Below are 21576 nucleotides of genomic sequence, written 5' to 3' on the forward strand. Positions count from 1 at the left end.
TATACTTTAATTTACCGGATTTTATTTAGGCTAGTTGTAGTGAAATTATTTTTCTCATGTAAAGCACTTTCAAATAGTTGATCATTTTATTAGAAGTGATTGAAGATGTGCTTTAAATAGCATAAAATATAACAGAACTTCAAAACAGAGCTTCTCATAATTTTAAGCTCAACACTACATGCTGTATTTTTTAAAACTAAATGTAGCTAATGTTCGCAAATAAAGATTGTCTGTCATTGTCTGCCTGAAATGATTTACTATAATTTTAAGCTTCCACGTTTAGGATTGTGTGCAGGGAAACTAAAACCAATGCAGATTGTTATTGTGTACATTATCACATTCAATTAATGAGAGCAAACGCCATACATTTTTGATGGACTCCTGCGCAATTTACTAGGCTACTATTAGCACCTGCAGATGGCGCTGTCTGGCCCCGGTGATTGCAGCAGAAAACACTCGCTCATATCCACACACAGAGAGAGAGAGAGAGAGAGAATCAACACTGTCCGCCGCACACTCCCTCCAACACACATTTCATTGTCTCAAAGCCTGGAAAGGGGATTTACCGGGCAGTTCTTCTCCCGTCTGAAACCTAATTTAAAACAACGGATTTTGTTCTTTTGTTGCCTTTAAACCAGCAGATTTCCATAATCGTGCACCGATAGTGTGAGCGTGGATCTGCACCGGCTTTGACTGAGCGACACCTGCTCTCTCTTTCTCTCTCTCTCTCTCACACACACACACACACACACACGCGCGCACACTCTCCTTTCCGCTCTCTTTTGTCTCACACATCTCTGCAGCTCACAGCCAGCAGCGCTGAGGAGGAGGAGGAGGAGGAGGAGCGGGGTGTACCTGACACCTACAGCCGCGCGTCGCAGCTTTCTTCCACCACAGAAAGACCAAGGACTGCCGCCTTCTTTTTCCCGGTTGTCCGTGTGTTAGTTTACCGGAGCTTTGTGCAGTTTCAACGGGGATCACTGCTTCTGCTGGCAGACTGAAAACTCTTAAAAATAAATAAATAGCAACAAAACACTGGATCTTCTAAAAACTGTTTGATTCACTCCGACCAGAAATCTTCAGGATTTTCTGACTGACAGTAAGAAAAAGGACTACACTTAAGAAGATGCGTCTCGCAGTGCTTCTCTGTATGTTGGCGTGTCTGTGCGCAGCACCGGGCCCGGTGGCCGGGGCGGACAGAAGCTGCACCGACCTGCGGCAGTTCTACACCGGGAAAGGATTCACTCTAGCAGGGGTACCCCTGACAGAGATCTCCGGTGAGTTTTGTGGAAAATTACAGAAAAACAAAAATCCACACATTTTAATGCACTTCACTGCACATAAGTCAGTTTTATAATTATAATGAAATACATGAAATAGCTGACTTGCTCAAATATCACAAGGTGGTAGTTTTCTATGACATTACCTTGTATTGTGTAATTTCTTATGTCCTAGGCAACAGTAGGGATTTCTCTATTGCAATATTCCTTTAAAATACATATCTAAGATTATTCTTTGGAAAGAGGATCAAATGCCTGGTTAGTGCATTGTGATTGGTTTGAATGAGGATAGAAGGCATGTTAATAAACCTCCACCTAAAGCTTGTTTAACCAAGTTTTAAGTTGCATTCACTTGTTTTATTGTTCCACATGCAGGTGTGCTTATATTAGACTACCTCTCAGTTTGTGTGTCTTATTGTGCAATTCTCTAGCCTCTCTATACACTATTTTCCATTTCCCTTACTGAGCAATGTACCCATCCCAACTAAGTGTTTCCCAGTCTATAGACTATACTGCACATCTCTATTATAGTCCTTTTTATTGTCTGCTGAGGGCAGGTGGGTGTAACCGTGTTTCTTGTGAAGCTATAATGGTCTATTCAGGGCATTTATGGTTGTTTGCTGATGTTTTACGCTGCAGGTGTGAATAGCATTTAATGTGCTTTCTGCTCGTGGCTGCCGTAACTCCATATTGAATAGCAGTAGTACACTAATGTGTTCTAGGGCATTTTTCATTGTCTGCTCTGCTCTGGACTGTAGGTTTGTGTGCGGGTGTGAGTGTGTGTGTGTGACTCAACAGATGCTGAAATGGCCTGTTTTGTCATTTGCATGAACTAATAATTTAGGCTAGACTGAGGCAATATCCAATTACAAGTTAAGAAAGCTCACAGCATAAGCTGCTGTAACAAACTTCAGTTGAACCAGAGAAGAGAGTAAGATTTGGGATGATTCTATTCTATTCTTTTGATTCATTGTGGTACTCTCTCCTATCAGTCAGTCAGCCATCCAACAATTTAAGCAATCTTGCATTTGATCAGTCAATTACCCAGTCAGTCAAATAATCAATCAGCTGGACACTCAGTCAGTCAACCAGCCATCCCACATAAAAGGTCTCTCTCATTTCTCTGGTCTCCAGTCTTCACCAATGCTGATAAAACTGTCTTGGCCTTGAGGAAAGTACAGATGGGATGTGAAATTCAGTTGTTTTCCCCTTTAAGGTAATCATCTGTCACTCTCTGTCATTCCCTGTATTTCACCTAAAGATGTACAGAAAGCAGCGGCCTCACAAAGGGGGAGATGAAGAGAGGCGAGATTGAGGCGTCCCTGTGTGTTAAGTATGGATGATCTGAAGGTCATTTCATGGTGTGTCAATGAAAATAGTCTTGTACGGGAGAGTGAGTTATTAGTATTGGATGTGTGTGTCTGTGTGTGTGTGGGCGTATGAGTGAAATACAGATCAACAAACAGACATGAGTGAGGCAAAGACAGGTGGAGACAGAAAAAGAACAGAGAGAAACAGACAGTGAGGTGGGTTGACAGAGACAGAACAAGTGAGTCACTCAAGGTCTCTGTCTCTGCTTCATCGACAACAGAGGAAGAGACCCGACACGATGCTCTCCCTCCCTTTCCATTAAAAACTCATCTTTTATTGACAGATGAAAAACACAAGGCTTCAGTCACTTGGACCTTGATCTGCTCTAGTTATTTGAGCAGGAGTACTTCCATCCCAGAACCCATTAAAACTGACAACCAGATAGAAACAGAAAGATGGCGACCAGCAGCAGAATTCCCCAGCACAGGTGTTCTTCAGTCTGTCTCATCTTAGAGACCCAAAGTTGGTAAATTTAGCTTTTTCCGCTCAGAGTCAGGAGTAGTCAGACTCCTCTGCACTCCTGTGTCAGTGTCACTCCGGAGGTTGTTAGTGTTGATCCGGGTTATATTTCTTATTTAAACAGCATTTTTGTTCAACTGGCTGAGGTACTCATACTGCACCTTGAAAGACTTCATGGATGCAGAGACACATTAATATATAATAAAATATATATAATTGTTACAGTGTTTGCATGTTTGCCCACTACTACCATGCAAGCATGTATTAAAAATTAGTGCTCAAAAGTAACTACTTTCCATTCACAACTCTATTTTGGTATTTCTTTTCTTTTAGCTGTCCCCAAAGGTTCAAACTGACCTGATTATAAAAACATTCAGGTTTGATGCGCATGCCGCCTGTCAGAACGTATAAAAAGTCTTAAAACTGAAGGCCAGAGTTATGCTGGATGAATAAGAAGGGTTTAAGGATAAGAGGACTGGAATCTGTGTTTTTCTCCAAATATGAGACTCTAGTTAAAATGATCAGTTAGTTAAATTATAAAATGATCACTAAGTGGCTTTGTTTTTACTTTATTTCAATATGTATGATTGTGTGATTTTGTAAACTGTAGCCTTCTGTCATAAATACATAATAATGCTGATGCGCTGGACATCCCTTCCTTGCCTATTTTGAATCCAAGGAGGATCTTACCTCATTAAAGTTGTAAAATTGTTATATATTAATAAGGCTATATTATTCAAACATTTTACATCAGAAACAAAAATGTGTTTTTTTGGGTTTGCACATGCTAAATATATGGTGTTATATTTAGTTATTTGTATATACGGGTAAATTATACGGGTAAGAATGAGGGCAAAATGTTTCAGTGGCTAAACATAAATGTATCTGAAAACATTCACTGAAAAGGTCAAACACTGGCTGAACCAAAAACCAAACCTGCAATCACTGATCTCTGATCATGCAAAAGTAAGTGCACACACGGACACAAAGTACAAGATTGTTTATTTTTCATTATAAAGTACAAAGCTGCGTAACAAAATTAAATTTGTAGTCCCTTTATGCTTCACACACAACATATAATTAATTGTATATTAAAATATTGTAACATATAAAATAAAACAATATATATAGTTACTTATATACAGATATACTTACACCTATACACCAACAACATTCTGCAGTGCATTTTTTGAATTTGCCTATGGGGTGAATGTAAACAACAGCAACCAGATGATAATATGCTTTCATCTTCACAATAAACAGTCTGACATTTGGGAAACAGAGTCTTGACTATATTTGAGCACCAGATAGAGGAACAGATACAATTGAAGCTGCAAGCAGCGTTGCGCGGGCCCTCGCACGTGTAGCGCGCTGGGGTGTGAGGCGGCCGCGTTGCATATTCTGGAGCTCCGCCGGTGCGGCTGTGAATTTGCTACGCGCTTCGGACGCTGTATGAAGGTGTGATACGTCACTTCCTGTGTCCCCTTTGTGGCGCTACAATAGCACTTGGCGCTATGACTAGAAATGAATATTGGCGTATAGATGTGTTTGGGGCGGGACAGTTATCAAGCATGTAAAGTTTGGTGCAGATGTGAGCATGTACACTGAAGTTACAACAACTTCCTGTGTCATGGCGAAGAGTTGATCTTTGACGCCACGCCACTGACATGCCCATTGACGAAAACTCACAGATAGCACAACTTTTCATCGTCAGTGCCTTTAGAAGGCACAGCAGAAATTTGAAGTCGATCCGACTAAATCCCTAGGAGGAGTTTGTTAAAGTACGGAGTGTGTAAATCATCCAAAAATAAAATAAAATTCAAAATGGCCGACTTCCTGTTGAGTTTAGGGTATGGGATCTTGAGGCTTTTTTGTGTGTCTTGATATGATAGATATGCCACAGAAATTTCATATATGTAGGTCAAACTTGCGCCAGGGGATGCTTCGGTCACTTCCTGTATGTCTGGACATGATACATGTGCCACAGAAATTTTGTACATGTAGGTCAAACGTGCGGCGGGGGCTGCTTCGTTAAAGGTCACTTTCTGTTGCCAGCAGGTGGCGCTATGACTGTGGGTGAATGTTGGCATGTACATGTGATCAGGGCGGGACTCTCATCCTACATGTACACTTTGGTCCAGATGTGAGCATGTACACTGAAGTTACAACTTCCTGTGTCATGGCGAATCATCAACGCCACAGACACGCCCATTGACGAAAACTCACAGATAGCACAACTTTTCATCGTCAATGTCTTTAGAAGGCACAGCAGAAAGTCGATCCGACTAAATCCCTAGGAGGAGTTCGTTAAAATACGGAGTGTGTAAATCATCCAAAAATGGCTGTAAAATTCTAAATAGCCGACTTCCTGTTGAGTTTAGGCTATGGGTTCTTGAGGCTTTTTTGTGCGTCTTGATATGATACATGTCCCCAGAATTTCGTGCCAGTAGGTTGAACGTGGACGAGGGGCTAATTTTTTCCCATTTTCTAGGTGCCGCTAGCGAGTCATTTTGCCACGCTCATGCGTGAAACCCATAAAAAAAAATTTTTTTCACCGCTTCTGACATGTGTGCAAAATTTGGGTAATTTGAGTATGTTTAGGCCCCCAAAATTGAGGTTACTTTGCAGAAAAAAAAAAAAAATCTCTTCAGTTTCAATAGGGACCTCGCACGATTCGTGCTCGGGCCCTAAATATATACACAGATAGAGGATCTGGGGCCTGTACCATGAAGCAAATTCAACATACCCAGGATGTCTTTCAGTTATCTGGATAAGCGGTAGGCTAACAAAAAACTGGTTATCAACTCGGTAACTCAACCCAGGGTTTCCCAATCCAGCCGTGAGCGTGTTCACATAAAAGAGGCGGTGTTGGCAGCAGATGACCAATCACACATGAACAAGTCTACTGGCAGCAGAGTGGCATATTTTACAAACGAGCAAACTGTAACACTACAGAAATGCGACATAGGCCTAGTCTAAGTAGCACGGCTGCAGCTGACACATGCAGGGAGACGACAGTGTGAATGTCTAAATGAACAGGCGTAGTCTATAATAAAGCATTGATTTGATGTGTTCTTATGAGCTGTTTGAAAATATCAGCTTTATTCTTTCAGTTCGGCTGTGTCGGCGTTTCCACATAAAAAGACTTGGGCACTGACATAGGCGTCGCCAGGTCATTTTTCCAAGTATATCCAGCTGCAGTCCGCAGACCTGACGGAAGTTGACGGAAGTCGAACTTCCAAACATGGTTTGTCCCAGAAGCCACCGTGCAAAAAACGTGATAACGTTAATCTCGGCTCACGTACAGTATAGATCCTAATGCAAACCGTTTTATTCTTTAGAGGCCAACAACAGAACTTTAAATACACTTCTGAGAAGTTTTTAGGCGAGAAATCAGTTTTCCAAAAACTGACAGCGAATCGAAAATGTGTTCAAAGTTTGCGGAGTTGAGAAGCTCCGCATGTGCCGACCATGGTGCCAACAGGTGTTATATAGCTGCAGTGAACGTTACTGGCGGCTGCACAGCAACACAAGGAGGTTAACCCGGTTGACATGCATACAATCAATAACTTTAGGCACACACCCTGTGGTGGTTAGGGTAGGAGGAATATACTTCAGGGGGCTGTCAGGAATAGTTAGCTAGCTAGCTCCGGTTAGCTCCCCAAGGCCCAGTCACACAGACCACTGCAGCCAACACAGCAAATTCTCAGTAATGTTGTAAAGTTTTAACCTAAATCAAGATACATGATGTAACGTTAAAGAACATTCTTGGTTCGCTAAACTTGAAATATACAACAACAACAGTAGTATGAATTGAAACATTGCTTTATTATTATCATTAGGCTATTGTAAATAAATATTTGCAGGAATTATAGTATTAATATACTATATTAATATATAATTCTAGAATAGTAAATATTAATGCATAATGTACAATGATTATGTTGACAGTTGACACCATAGACCTGCAAATGCCCCTGGGCACTGAAGAAGTGGTCCTTCCACCTCACTTCAAAAATGAGATTAATTTATTTAACACACTCAAAAGTGTTCCAAACATTGTTCTAAAGTAACTTCATAAAGCAATGAAATGAAAAATCCATTCATGCCATAAAATGTGCTCACATTGCAAATGGTGGGGAGGTAGGCTACATGACCAGTCTCTGTAGGCCTATAAAAAAGCTACTAATCTAAAATAAAAAGCCTTCATTCATATTAAAATTTTGTATTTTAATATCCCTACCAAACTGCTCATAATATTCAGCTGAACATAAGAAATTTTTTAATTTTAATGGCCGCGACAGGCTGTGTGTTCCTACAGATGGTGATGTCATTTTCCAAGAGAGGTGATTGGTCAGTAGGCGGCGTTTTCATAGAGTTGATCTCTTATCTGGAACATAACCTGCTCCAGTTACCATGGCGGTCATCAGTAAGAAATTAACCACCTTCGTGGTACTGAAAACCCAGGGTTAACCCAGAAGTTACCTGGATAAGTTCAAATCCTGCTTTGTGGTACAGGCCCCAGATATTTACACATGTAGGTGTGCACATATACATACACACCCATAAAATTATGCACATTAACATATATTGCCATGAAATAGGGAACATACACGTGTGTACATACACATATGCAATACTAATAGGCCTACTATTATTGTAATGTGACGTGAATTTTACATGATCATGTCATATGTATGAGAATGTCATTCTTTATAGTGTGCTCAATGTAACTAATGTACTAATGTATTCATAAGATGAAAAGCCTAACAAGGGGTCACAAATTAGCTTTGGCTACAAATCTTATATGAAACACACCTGTTATTGTAACCTGTTTTTTGTGCATTGGAAATTAGTAAAAAAATTACAAAACTGTGGGCAGGAACCTTGTTATTGTGAGTGCTGGCATTTTGTCTTCTAATAAACTTACATTCAGATTTTTGCAAGTAATTTCTAGCTACTGTTACTCCTACCAATTAGCGAAACATCACTGCAATTAATTGTTGCATGGGGAAAAGTATTTTAAGCCGAGCAATCAAAATTCTCCATCTGTCTCTTTTTTTCCTTTATATCAACAAAGTTGTTGTTAATGGGACAGAGTTTAGAAGTTTGCTTGCAGATTAAAAAATGACGCGTGTAATGCACACAATGCCAGTCTAAAAGGGAAGGAAAGGATTTTAATTTGAACAACTGAAACACAAAATTATGCTAGGTGTATAACAGATCTGGAGGACAGTCTGGATATGAAACGTTACTGCCAGGTATTAACAGACCTGTTTATGATAAATATAATAATTCTAAAGTAAAGTAGTAATTCATACCCACAGAAATGTCCCTATTCTTCTAACACCTATTGTCCTATAAGGTTAACACCATGTGAATGGAAGTCTTTCCTGCTGTCTGCCTGTCTGTCTTTGTGCCTGCAAGCGTTCCTGACACACATTGTGCCCTTTACCTACTTTGTCAATAGTTAAAGGCTAGCTTGTTCTATAGGGTGTGTGTGTGTGTGTGTGTGTGTGAGAGAGAGAGCGTCTGTGTGTTTAAAAGTCATTGAAAGCCAACACCTTCTCCAGGCAAAGACACTTACTTTCATTCACATATGCATTGTCTGTGCAGAGCAGCACACACCCATGCGATCGTATGACACAGAAAAAGTGAGAGACTATATGCTTCATATTCTGTATTGGGAAATATTGAGTTTTGAGGTGTGTGTGTGTGTGTAGCCTACATATTGGGTATTTGTTATGTTGTTGCTTGTTTGAAAGAACATAGGAGAGGATGTGTGTTCCAGTGACAGAGTTTAACATGATACACTGTATTTTAGGTCACATTACCTGTAGATTAGGATACATAACGGGTTTGGTTACCAGCCAATAACTCTTTAACAAGGCTCAGTCAATTAGAGCAGTGGTTCTCAAAAAATCTGATGTTTTCCAGTGAGTTTTACATCTCTCTGCAGGAGCGATGGATTCAGTCACGTTTAAGTCACATGCTCCATGATCAATGGTGGAAGAAGAACTCTTTTACTTAAATAAAACTAGCAATACCATCTGCTTATCCTGCGTACATGGTCGCGGGGGGCTGGAGCCAATCCCAGCTGACATCAGGCAAAAGGCAGGGTTCACCCTGGACAGGTCACCAGTCCATCGCGGGGCCACACATAGACAAACAACCACTCACACCTAAGAACAATTTAGGGTCACCAGTTAACATGCAAACTCCACACAGAAAGGCCGGGGTAACTGGGATTTGAACCCGTGATCTTCTTGTTGTGAGGTGATAGTGTTAACCACTGCACCACTGTGCCGAGTAGAGATGCCACAATGCAGAAATACTATAAATAAATGTCAAGCATTTAGAATACGAAAGTATTATGTATTATATTATTGGATTATGATTACTGAGGCATTAATGTATACATCACTTTAATATTGCAGCTGGTAATTTGTCTTTTTTCTATATCCGCCCTGATGAAGACTCGGTGGTGTCAAAACCAGTCTCTTATATATATGCCTAACTAAATAAAGGCTTAATACAACTTATATCCTTGCTCTGCCGGAAGGTTTTTTTAACTTTAGATTACCTATGATAATACTGCCATACAACCACCCAGAGGAAAAATCTTACGCTTAGAATAGTCTTTTCTTTAACTCCCGAGAAAACACTAAGATCTCAATAGTATATCTTTTTGAGATCACTCCAATCTGAATTGTTGCTCCTAAAACCCCTTAGCAGAAAAGGATGAGATGAAGAGAGATTGAGGTTTGAGACTTAGGTAAGACAACTGGATACTGAATTGAGATTACATAGGATAAATGAAAGTAACAGATGAGATGTCATCATTGTATTAAGTTCATTAATGTCTTGCTTATTGCTCCTACAAAGTATTAGGGAGCTGTTTGTATTGTATCACTGCCTGTGCTTGGAGAACCATGCTGGAGGCCCAGAGATGGATTTGAACTCTGCTTCTGCTGTTTAAAGAGCAACAACACTGCCGTTGCACCATCTAGCCAAAGCTAACGGTAAAGGATTGATTGTCTTTAAATAGAGAACAAGTTTCCTTTACTTAAAAGAGGAGAAATACCATATCCACAATTAAAGTCCTCAAAAATCTACTCAAGTAAAAGGTATAAAAGTATTCCATAGTGAATGTACTTAAGTATCAAAAGTTAAAGTGCTCATTCTGTATGACAGATACATGTTGTATCTCAGTTCTTGCGTGCATTCGGTCCTTAATGAATTAATCTCTAAACATCATGTCAAAGTATTGGGTGTTCCAGTTATGCCGACTGTGACTACCTTAACAAATTGGAAAACATGACATTTGAAAGTGCAATATTTTCAATGTCAAAATGTATTTTATTTTTCTCAGTAACTTGTAACAGATAATTAACAATAAATACAACAAGGATTTGAAATTAAGGGGAGTAAAAGTACAAACCCCCATAAAAAGAAAATACTCAATCTCTACATTTGATGTAAGTAAAGTACTTGAGTAAGATAACCCCTAAGTGGGTTAAGAAATATCTTGGAGTTTTTTTTCTGATCCACATTCTGGAGACTGAAATTACTGTTTTTTAAGATACTGTATAGGTCGCATCTTTTGATCAGAGTAAGACAGAGATGAGTTTTTGCTCCTGAGACCCATATGAGAAAACTGAGACATATTTGAGAAGAATCATGAGATCCCAGGAGTCATAGCTGAGTTTTCTTTGAGCTCTTTCTCTGATCTCATGGTCCAATGTTCAGGAGACTTAAGTAAGACTTTTTTAAGATCAGTTAGAGATCTCTTGTTTTGATCAGAGAAAGACATAAATGAGATTTTATATGGTTCTTTCTCCTGAGATGAATTTGAGAAGTGAGAGAAAAGGCCTTTGGTCTCACCTTGGTATTAAAAGCAGCTCATTTGTGTCTAGGAGAAAAGAAGGAAACAACTATGAGATCTCATCTTGGATTTTGCTTTCCTATGGGCATACCCAAGAAATAAAATTATCTGTGTGAATTTAAGCCAGCATCAGATTTTTAAAGTTTATCTGCTGTGCATCTGGTGATGTTGGCTTATATCTGCCCACAGTGTCTGTGAAACCCTTGTGTGTGTGTGTGTGAGTGTTTAGATTTGTGTCAGAGAGGAAATTGATACTGTCCGTCATCTGTCACACATCACATGCTCACTCAGGCGCTCACAGCACATGCCACCAAGTGCAACGCTGAATACCCAGTCCACACATACACACAAGCTATACACTATACTCTTCAATAACCTTTGTATTCCTCTTCCTTTCCCATGTTGTCTGTCTTATTCCTGCTTTCATCTCTGCATTGTTTTTCTAGACAGGTTCAAATCTATGAGTGCAGGGTTGTCTGCATCTGTGAGAGAGAAAGGGTGTGTGTGGGGTGGGGGAGTGGGGGGGGGGTTGCAAGATCTGTTAAAAGCAGAGCTGTGAATCTTTCATGATGTCTGCTACAGCGACATGAGAGAGACAGACAGAGATAGAGGTGAAGATTAGAGGAAAGGAGACCAGAAGGAAAATTAGAGGAAGAAGGGAGGCTCTCTCCTGGTTGGCTTTCCTGTCCTCTCTCCTTCCTCCTTTCATAGACATGGAATAATGTTGCTACAGCTGTTTTGATACTGAACCTGGCTTCTGAGCTCCATATTTGATCATTTTGTGATGGATTTTATTAAATACTTAAAATATGTGGTTGTGCATGCAACAATAAATCTTTATAAGGATCGTGGAACATGCCTAAGCGGTGTGCATAGGACTGTACTAAGAGCACTCACCATTTAAAGTGTTTTGAGGATGCAGTGCCTTTTTTACCCTTTAAAGCGTAACGAATTAATTAGTGAAAGTGCTAATGTGATCTGCAAACATTGGTTTATGGGGTTATATGTTATGTTAAAATCCTTGTTCATGACTACACATCTATTGTGTAATATTACCATATTGTGTGGAAGCTGATCATGGATGCTATCAGGGTTTCGGCTAATGTTAGCGGCTGTGTTCTGCTTTTTATTGGATTTGGGAATATTTGCGCTCCAGCAACCCTAGAGTAATATTCGTCAAAGACAGCGGTTAGTTCTCATCCTAAAAAGCCTTTTCTTGTTATACTAAAAATGAAACCATACTTTTAAAAACAGACAACTTTAAAGGCTAATATTAAAGCAGTGTAACAGGGTTATTTTGTTATAACTAAATAACAGTTATCTTGTTTCTTGTCATAGCTAGGACCAACTAAGGCTCATCAGCTGGTGAGGATGCTAACTTTTGGCCTGGAATCTGTAGCTTTAGCTTCAGTCTATTAGCACAATATCGTGTAAGCATATGTAGCCATTAAGTGTGTATTTAGTACCTCTTTTACAAGATTCTTGTTTAAAAACAAGTCAGCTGGAAACGAGATTTGATTTTAACAAACTGATTATTATTATTATTTTATTATTGTGTTATGGTATTTTTGTATGAGTAAGCACATCATGAGCAATGTACAATCCGGAGTCAAATTCCTCGTATGTGTACACATACCTGGCAATAAAGCTGATTCTGATTCTGATTCTGATTCTGATGTAGCTGATGTTTGCTCATTTAGCTAGCTAGCTAGCTAGCAAGGGCTGATAAGATTGACGGTTGTCATTTTAGATGGCAAAGTCTACAGTTGTTAGTCGGAAATGCATTTGTTTACTTTCTGAAATCAATGACCAATTGTTTCATAAAGAATTATGAGTGGTATTTGCCACTGTTATTGTCAATTGCGTCTGTGCGGTGTGTGAACAATTCACACATTTACATTCTACATATGAACCTGTTATCCAGACTGACTGTGGGTAACGGCCCAATAGATTAAATTCCTCCATTGCCAACATATAATCATGTAAAACTGATGAATGTAAGGGTAAAAGTCATAAAGCCCTCCTGCAACCCTATGATGATCACGTGAAATAGGAGTGGAAGGTTGTGGGGGTGGGGAACTAAGGAGCAAAAGTATAAACCATTAGACGCCTTAACATCAATCTTTGCCCCGAAAATCAATGTGGTACAAACCAGTAGTGTTTCTCGATAACCTCTGTCTTTCTTTTCCTCTACATTCCTCCCACTCTCTTTGCTCCCTGCATCGGTTCATACCTCTTCTCCTTGTTCTCTCTCTTTGCTTTAATGTTTACTTCCTCCTTCTTATCAGCTGCTATATTTATTTTCTCCTCCTCCTCCCAGCCCTCCTCTCACCCCCCCCCCCCCCCCCCCCCCCCCCCCCCCCCCCCCCCCCCCACGGGAGTCGAGCGTCCATCTGTTTTCCAAATGAAAAGATGAGCTGTTCGTCTGATGTGGTGGACTCGTGGTTGCTCGGTTGCTTTATGACGCTCTTCATGCATATGCTCCATGGGGTGTGAGTCTGGATTGAAGGGATGGAGTTTTATTGGTATAACAGTCTTTTAGGTAGTGAAAGGAACTGGTGCAGAACTGGTGGTGGAGCTTAAACGATTATCTGATAAATTGTCATTTGTCAGAAAATTTGTTTCCAGCTTCCTAAATGTGAACATTTGCTGGTTTTCTTCACCTTCTGTGATAGTAAACTGAATATTTTTGGGTTTAGGACTTCTGGTTTGACAAACATGCGATTTGAATATTGTAAAGTGGGTTTTGGGAAATTGAGATTTCAATTGTTATTTTCATGCAGTGTTCACTATTGTCTGATATTTTGTTGACCAAGATTAATTCAATAATCAAGAAAAAACAGCAGAATAATTTATAAAGACAATATTATTTGCAGCCATTCACCCATTTATTACAGACAAATTCAAGTTCAGCAAAGAGTTATAACAATTGTAGTATTGTCATTTTCCTTGTGCATTTTAATTGATGTGTTCATTGTCTTTCTCTGATAAATATGAGCTGGGTATCCTGAAATAATGCAGTACATCACTACATATAGATGTGTAGTCCTTTAGAAATGCTTGAACTGAAGCTGAAGCAGTTTAAATAACTTACCACAGTGAATAGAGATGACAGGAGTGGATGAGATGTGTCGGCTTAGTGCGTTCACCCTGCGTTTCAGCTTAAAGCTTGCAGCTCTGCATATTAACCGTCAAGCATTGTGGTTTGTAATTTAAGGGAAGAACACGAGTGCAGTCTCCTCAGTGGGTTACAGACAGACCTATTAGAGAATATACAGTAAGGCATTACAATGCTGTACTGCCAACTTTTGTAATCCTTCACTCTAGTGCAGAATTGCTTCCTCTGAATGCCTGATTTCTAATAATTCCAAGAGATTCAGCTCACCTGGTCTGGCTATATACCATATTGACTATATAAGCTCGTCTCAGGATTGCCGAGAGGCTAACAGGTTTAGGGCCCAAATACAAGACACAGGGAACTGGCAAGTTTAGTTCTTAAAGGGGACCTATTATACTGCATTTTCAGCCCTATATTGTAGTTTTGTATGGTAGCGTTGCATGTAAAAGTAAAAAAAATTTCTATCCTATACTGGCACATCATGCAGGCCCTCATTCCAGCCTCTGTCTGAAACAAGCTGTAGATGCTCCTGTCTCTTTCAGGAGGACATGACACATGCTGGATAACAAACACAGACAACTGACGTAGACAACTTCAAACTAAAACAGGAGTAAGGGCACGACGCTGAAACGATGACCAAACAGACAGAGCGAAGACCTCAGGAAAGCTGACAAAGGCGAGACTTCTCCAGAGGCAGAACAGGAGGCTGTCTATGAAGGCAGGGACCCTGTGGAGGCTGAGCAGGAGACCGCCGCCGAAGGTGAGACGTCTCCAGAGGTCGGTCAGGAGGCTGGTGATGAGGGTGGAACCCATATGGAGTTCAGCAATGAAAGCGGGTACCCTCAGGATACAGGGATGCAAGACTGCAGGTCAATGGCAGGATAGCTGGGCTGGTGGCACGTAACAGGGATGCTGGGCTGGTCAGAAAGACTTTGTGAAGCTGGACTGCAGTGGGGAGAAGAGACTGGGTAGTGGATGCTCAAGGGTTGAGGAGAGGTTTAAGCTGCTGATGACATTGGAAGCCATAACGTGTATTTCATCATATGACCTCCACGTGTCCCTGTGAAGATGGCCAAGAGAGTCCCCTCAAAGACATGCTAGAAGTCAGGGTGGCTTGTCGACCGAGGTGCAGGTTTAGCAGGTAGGCAGGCAGGCAAGGCAAGGCAGGCAGGACAGGCAAGTGGCTAGTGGCTGAGACGCTACCAAGCAGACAGGCAGGCAGGCCGTGCTGACCCAGGTTTGACTTAAGGCTGCTACTAAAGGTCTGGCCTGGATAAAATGGGACACGTGTTGTTCAACCAACCAAAATCAGAGACTGTTGTGCCTAAATCTTTACAGATTTTTACAGTCCTACCCCATTTACATCCCAGATCAAGCACTCAGCGCCAGACCGTTTTCTGAGCTGTCAGCGCAAGACTCCAGCAAGATTCAACCAAAATTCAAAAAATGCACTGCAGAATGTTCTAAGTGCAACACATGTATGTATATAGCCTTTGTATATGAATAACTGTATAAAGCCTATTGTTTTATTTTCATTATTTTCATTATATCATACCATATTTTAATACATATTTAATTATCTGTTTTGTGTGTGTAGCATGAAGCGATTACAACCTCGTACCTTGTAAATGTGGACATGTATCCCAAACTCTAAGAAATGTGTAGTGTCAGGAATGAGACTTTTGACAAACCGCATAATATCAGTAAAGGAAAATGTAATTTGTCAAGTAAAAACATGAAACGATATCCTGTATTCACCTGAGAATTTGTATTCTGCAGATGGAGTCTAGCTTGCACGCAACAATATTTAAAGTCAAGTTAGACTCAGCATGTTGAATGAATGGCTGTACATTTGTTCAATGTACTGTACAGTTACCAGGGGAGACATTACATAATTACAGCTAATCAGATAGTTTGTAAGTATTTTCCTCAAACCCCAGCAGGGTTTTTATCTGTTTTATATCTTGAATGCTCTCTTTAGAATAAAATATAAAACAACACAGTGCTTTTGTACAATGGAGGATAATTCTGTGTAAAAGCCACTAAGTGTCCCTACTGACAGGTCACAGCCGCACACACGCACATCCAGATCGCTGATAAGATCACCGGTGAAGAGTATTATCAGAGGCAGATCTCATTGAGTGTGACTGGGTTTCTGTAGCATGTGTATCTGTCACTGCTCTACAAGGTAAAACAAACATGCTTGGCACCGGTTTCCAATAGCAACCGAGGGCAATGATCATCTTTGATACATTACATGTTAGTGGAGTGAAAAGATGATTGATTTTCATGTTGAGGAGTGGAATTAAAAGGACAGATAAATAAGGGATCATGCTGTCGCTTTAAACCGAATCCAAGTGTTAGCTCTGTTACATGGGAAGAGCAAGTTGGTAATTTTGTTATAATTTAACGCACACACACACACACACACACACACACACACACATACCGACTCTGCTTGTCAACTACTTGTCACCCCTTGCTTGTCTGCTTTCCCCCCCTCCCCCCCGGGATATCATAAGAGGTGTGGTTAGTTAATAGACAACCTGAGACCAAGCTGCATCTGAAGAAAGACTCCATCACAGTGTGCGTTACCATGTGTTTCTGTGCATGGGAGGCTTAAAAAAGTCCTATAATTAGACATGCTGCTGTCAAAATTCAAACTCTATGTAGGCCTGCTATGTTTGTATTTCTATGAGCTTTACTGTGCTCTGTTGAGCCAGTCTTTCTCATAGTTTTTCATCACTTTAACCTCCTGAGTGTCGGCTCAAAGGCTATTTCATGTTATTTTTTATTGTTATTTTTATGGCATTTCTGCTTTATTAGATAGTTTGCCTTCCGGAGTGACAGACACATTTATTTGATAGAGGTGGCAAACTGCATAAAAAAGGCTCCTTGGCTCATAACACTTTGAAGACACAGTGTGCGTCATAGCCTGACGATACACCAGGGTATCCATATAAGTTTTCAAAACGTTCCACACTTTGCGCAGCAGCTCCTGCACAGTACTCACAGATATTTGCCCAAAGGCACCATGGGAGAAATAATAATGAATTTCTTGGAATACACCTTTAAGCAGAAGATGATATTTAGATATCTGCTTTGCATTTTCCTCAATTTTAGTTTAAATCTTGTCAGACGTTGATTTTTTAGCCATCATGTTTTATAGCAGTTGAGCAAACAATAATAATGGTAAACAATTTTGATTCTTCCCTGGCTTTGACAAACCCCATGTTTTGTGACAAATTGCTATGACTATTGTATGCCTACGAAGCACATGGTTGGTGGTTTTCCTGGTCCTGCCCTTTCCCTTGGCCTTCCCATGTCACTACCGGTTAATGAAAGACACATAAAACAATCATAATCTCATAACTCTGTTGCATATACAGTCGTTGGTTGCTGAGCTGTTAATCTTAGAAACAGTTCTTGTATGTGCCTAGTTTTGTCCTGAACTGAATGTGACAGCTTGAACATACTGAACCTACAACTGAAGCGAAGACCACACTTTAATGACACAGATTTATGAGCGGTGATTTGTTCACTCATGTACGAAACAACATTTGAATGGTGATGTTCTTCAAACTGAACTGAATTGAAAGATTTGAATTTCTGCCCAAATCAACTGAAAACTGTAAAGCTGTTTGATTTCATCCAGGCTTTTCTGATGACATTTTTCTGGCTCTGGCAAAGGAAGATGACATTCTTCGTTCCTACACAGCTCTGGTTGCCTTGGTTGTTTTTCTAACGGGGGAAACCGTCAGTAAGTGAGGGCAAAACCAGCCCTATTTGAGTTACTGAAAAAAATCAATGGGCAGCAATTTATTCATGGTTCTGAAACCAGGATAAGGAGCAAGATCATATAGCCGAAGTAGAATTTAAAAATTAGTACAGAGGGCTGTTATTGCTTTAGTGAAACTTCCAGCTTGCTTGATGCTTCTGTCCAAAACCACGTGGCTGATCTCCAAGCAGCTCTGATCCGGCAGTCATTGCCACATTCATTCAGTTTCTCCACTGTTCTGACATTAAAGGTTTGACCTTGAACTGTCTGAGCTCAGGCTGTGACCTAATGTTCTCTCATACACAGGGATTTCATGTTCCCTGCTTGGAAGGAGCATTGATGGAGAGTTTGCATCTGATGTGCCTCTTTAACTGTCCCCCTACCACACAAACACCCCACACACACGTGGTGAAGATTCATATATTCCCACATCACGTTTGACTCATCCCCATCACAACCACCAACACTGTGCTATTGGATTACGGGCTGATGTCTAATCCCATGCTAATCCTGGCCTGTTAATCTATGTGTTAGCAGTTCTTAGCTCACAGCATGATACCTAATGCACTGACCTTACTTCTGAGGGCATAACACACACTCTCACTGAGTTATTTCGTTTTTGTTCCTGTCTGTCTGTTTGACCCTTGCTCACGTGTTTAAACTTGCAGAAACTCATTATTTCCCAGGAAATCTGCTTTTGATTTGTCACAGGGCAAAACACTCTCTTGTCCACAGTGAACTGTCAATAAGGGCTAACCCCAACAGTCAAAGATAGCTGACTTGACCTTTGACTTCACCAGAGCATACCCATACTTGTACAAATGTGCACAAGCTGACTCTCTCCAGAAACCAGCTGGCACGTGTTGTGCTTTTTACAGACTGTGAGTAAAAGGGAGTAAAAGTAGTAGTTAGTTTAAGAGCCTTTAACTACCCCCAGAAATGACATAGTATTATAGTATTATACGTTGAAGTTGGTGCCATGTGCACACACACACTTGCTGGGCAGCAGGGCTGGACTTTGGCGTGGTGGATTATTTTTGGTCCGGTAATAGTATAAAATAAAGAAAGGTTCAGCCAAAATGCTTTTTGCCTACACCTCCCTCCCTGTCTCTCTCTGCCTCTTTACTAGGTCTTTTTTTAACTACATTTTTTTCACCCCCTGTTTTCTTTTTCTAGTCTGGTTTCAAGACCTTCAAAGCATCAGAAATAAAATATTTCATTCCTCAGTGTTGCATGTGGCACATCTGCATAACCTGAACAGCATGTTTGAAGAGCAGCAGCAGCAGCTTCAATCTTCTGTTCGTATACTAGGGTTGGGTATCGTTAAATATTTTACGATACCAGTACCAAAACCAGTACACTTAAAGTGATACTGATACCAATAGAGTACTTCATTCGATACCTTGCTATTTTTATTTGTTGTTTAAGTTAAATTTTTCATACGTTTGTTAGGCACATACGGGTGCAGGCACATAAGGGAAAAAAGAGCCTGTCTTTCTTTCAGTGTGTGTTGCTTGTGTGTTTGACTGCAAGCAAAACCATACATATAGAATTTTTTTGCTGCAATCTGTTCACAAAAAGTATCAAATGAACTACTGGTTTGACTGGAGACATTTCGATACTACTCGATACTGGTCTGTTTACCTTAAAGGTATTGCTACTTGATACCCATCCCTAGTATCTACACAGGATGTGTTCATTCACACACTGAGTGCTGTGTGGCACTGTACAACATATAATCACTGTAGTTACATGCGTAAAATGGTCGTTTAATTGCGGATAGCAGAAGTACCTGAGCCGTTACATAGTCTGTATTAAGTAAAATAGAAGCATATCAAACACACGTGAGATGGATGACTGCAAAATGGTCTTAAGATGAGATCTTCATATTGCTTCATATTGTTTTTGAGTTTATGATCACATAAGACACACATCACAAAAGAAAGGCAGCAAATACTCACACTGGAGAAACTAGAACCAGGAGATGTTTGTTGTGGAACATTGGCATATTTGTTTGAAATAGATTTAAGGTTAACCAGTAATCAAAATATCAACTAATTGACTAATCAATTCCCCTTTAATTTGAATGCAATCTGCAGTTACAAGAGGATGTTGCACCATTCCTTATACTTCTAGTAAAAATGCATACACTGATATAAGCTGCAAGACAAGCAGCCTCATTGATTTGCATGTTTAAATAGCTCTGCTTGCTGTGGAAAAATTGTGATGAACGGTCACAAAACTGCAGTGAAAGTCATTTTTGTGTCGATCAATTATGCAGTTATTTGTGAGAAAATTAAAATATAACAGCAAAAAAAGAGTATTGCGACTTCAAATGACAAAATCACACAGAAAAGATATAAACTAGAGATTTATTAGACACTTAGAAGTAGATTACAGTTATAATTTACTACATTTCCCCTTTTTTCTCTTTGCTTCTGCTTCTGTCTCCACTGATGATCTTTAACTCCCCCCTCCCACCTCTCCCTCTTCTTTAATTTCCATTTTATTGCCCTCTCATCCTGTCGTCTCTCTGCTCTTTCATCATTATAGCTCCGTGCCCCCCCCCCCCCGGCTTTTCGGTGGATAGTAAAAAGGTAAAAGTGTACTCTGGGAGGAAGGCCATGTGGAACGTTAAATCACATACAGGTGCCCTTAAATGGTGAAGAGAGCGGAACTCACACACACATACATGCACACAGACGTACCATCAGCTCCTCATTTAGGTAGCAGTAATTTGCTGCAGTAAGTGACAGCGTTATTGTAAGACGCTCATTAAGAAAGGGAAGCAGCGAATAAACGTCTAACTGAAGGGAATAAATTCAAACCACTGCGCCACTTTTACTGCCCAGCATTAAGCCGCTTTGATGTGGTGTGTGATGGTAGAGCTGGGGCAGACTCAGGGCGTGTGAGTATGTGTGTGTGTATGTGTATGTATCAGAGTGCTAGTTATGTCCTCTAACACTGATTTTACATTTTACTTGTAATGTGGTTACTGTATAATGTGTGTTTTTTGCTTTGCATGTGTCATGTATGTGTGCTCTGTACTGTGTGTATGTGTCTGTCCTTTACAGCGTCAAGGGTCAGAGGTCAGATCATGTACCAGACTGCTTCCACAGTAACACAGTGTGAGGTCACTTCCTATGACAAACTTTCATCTCTGCAGGAGAGAGAAAGGGATGAAAAAGGAAAAGGGAGGATGTGTTGATGAAAGGAATGAGGCGGTGGCAATAGAGGACAAGGAGGGAAATAAGAAGAAGTGATAGAAACTGATTTGAGACGAGGATTTAAAAGTAAGGCAGAATGGACGACAGGGTGAGGAGATATTTAAGGGAGGACAAAATGACTGGAAGACTGGATCGAAAAAGAAGAAGAATCCTGAAAGAGGGAAAAATGGAATGAAAGTGCAAATGTGGCTTGTTGGGGTGGCGGCCTGACTATGAGTCTGTCTAGTTATATTCCATCATGTCAGATGTCGAATGACACTGACCACGGATGGCTTTAATGATGAGTTTGACCAACAATGGATTTCAGACTTAAACGCTCATTTTATAATAATAATAATAATATAATAATCCTTATTTGTAGAGCACTTTTCAAAAACAAGTTACAAAGTGCTTTAACAAGTGTAAAGAATAATACAAAAAAAAGATAAGAGCATGAAAATTTAATATAAAATTAGTAA

The 21576-nt window shown here is 40.2% G+C and overlaps 1 protein-coding gene across 1 annotated transcript in view; it reads left to right on the forward strand.

Moving 5' to 3' along the window:
- Positions 1-1090: 1090 nt before the first annotated feature.
- Positions 1091-21576, forward strand: part of gpc1a (glypican 1a) — a 45834-nt gene continuing 25348 nt past the window's right edge. Inside the window, exon 1 of the mRNA XM_046048965.1 lies at positions 1091-1277. Coding sequence (XP_045904921.1) covers positions 1127-1277 — 151 coding nt within the window. The 5' untranslated portion in view covers positions 1091-1126. The remainder of the gene's footprint in view (positions 1278-21576) is intronic.

This window comes from Micropterus dolomieu, linkage group LG05 (genome assembly GCF_021292245.1).
Source record: "Micropterus dolomieu isolate WLL.071019.BEF.003 ecotype Adirondacks linkage group LG05, ASM2129224v1, whole genome shotgun sequence".
Classification (NCBI taxonomy): Eukaryota; Metazoa; Chordata; class Actinopteri; order Centrarchiformes; family Centrarchidae; genus Micropterus; species Micropterus dolomieu.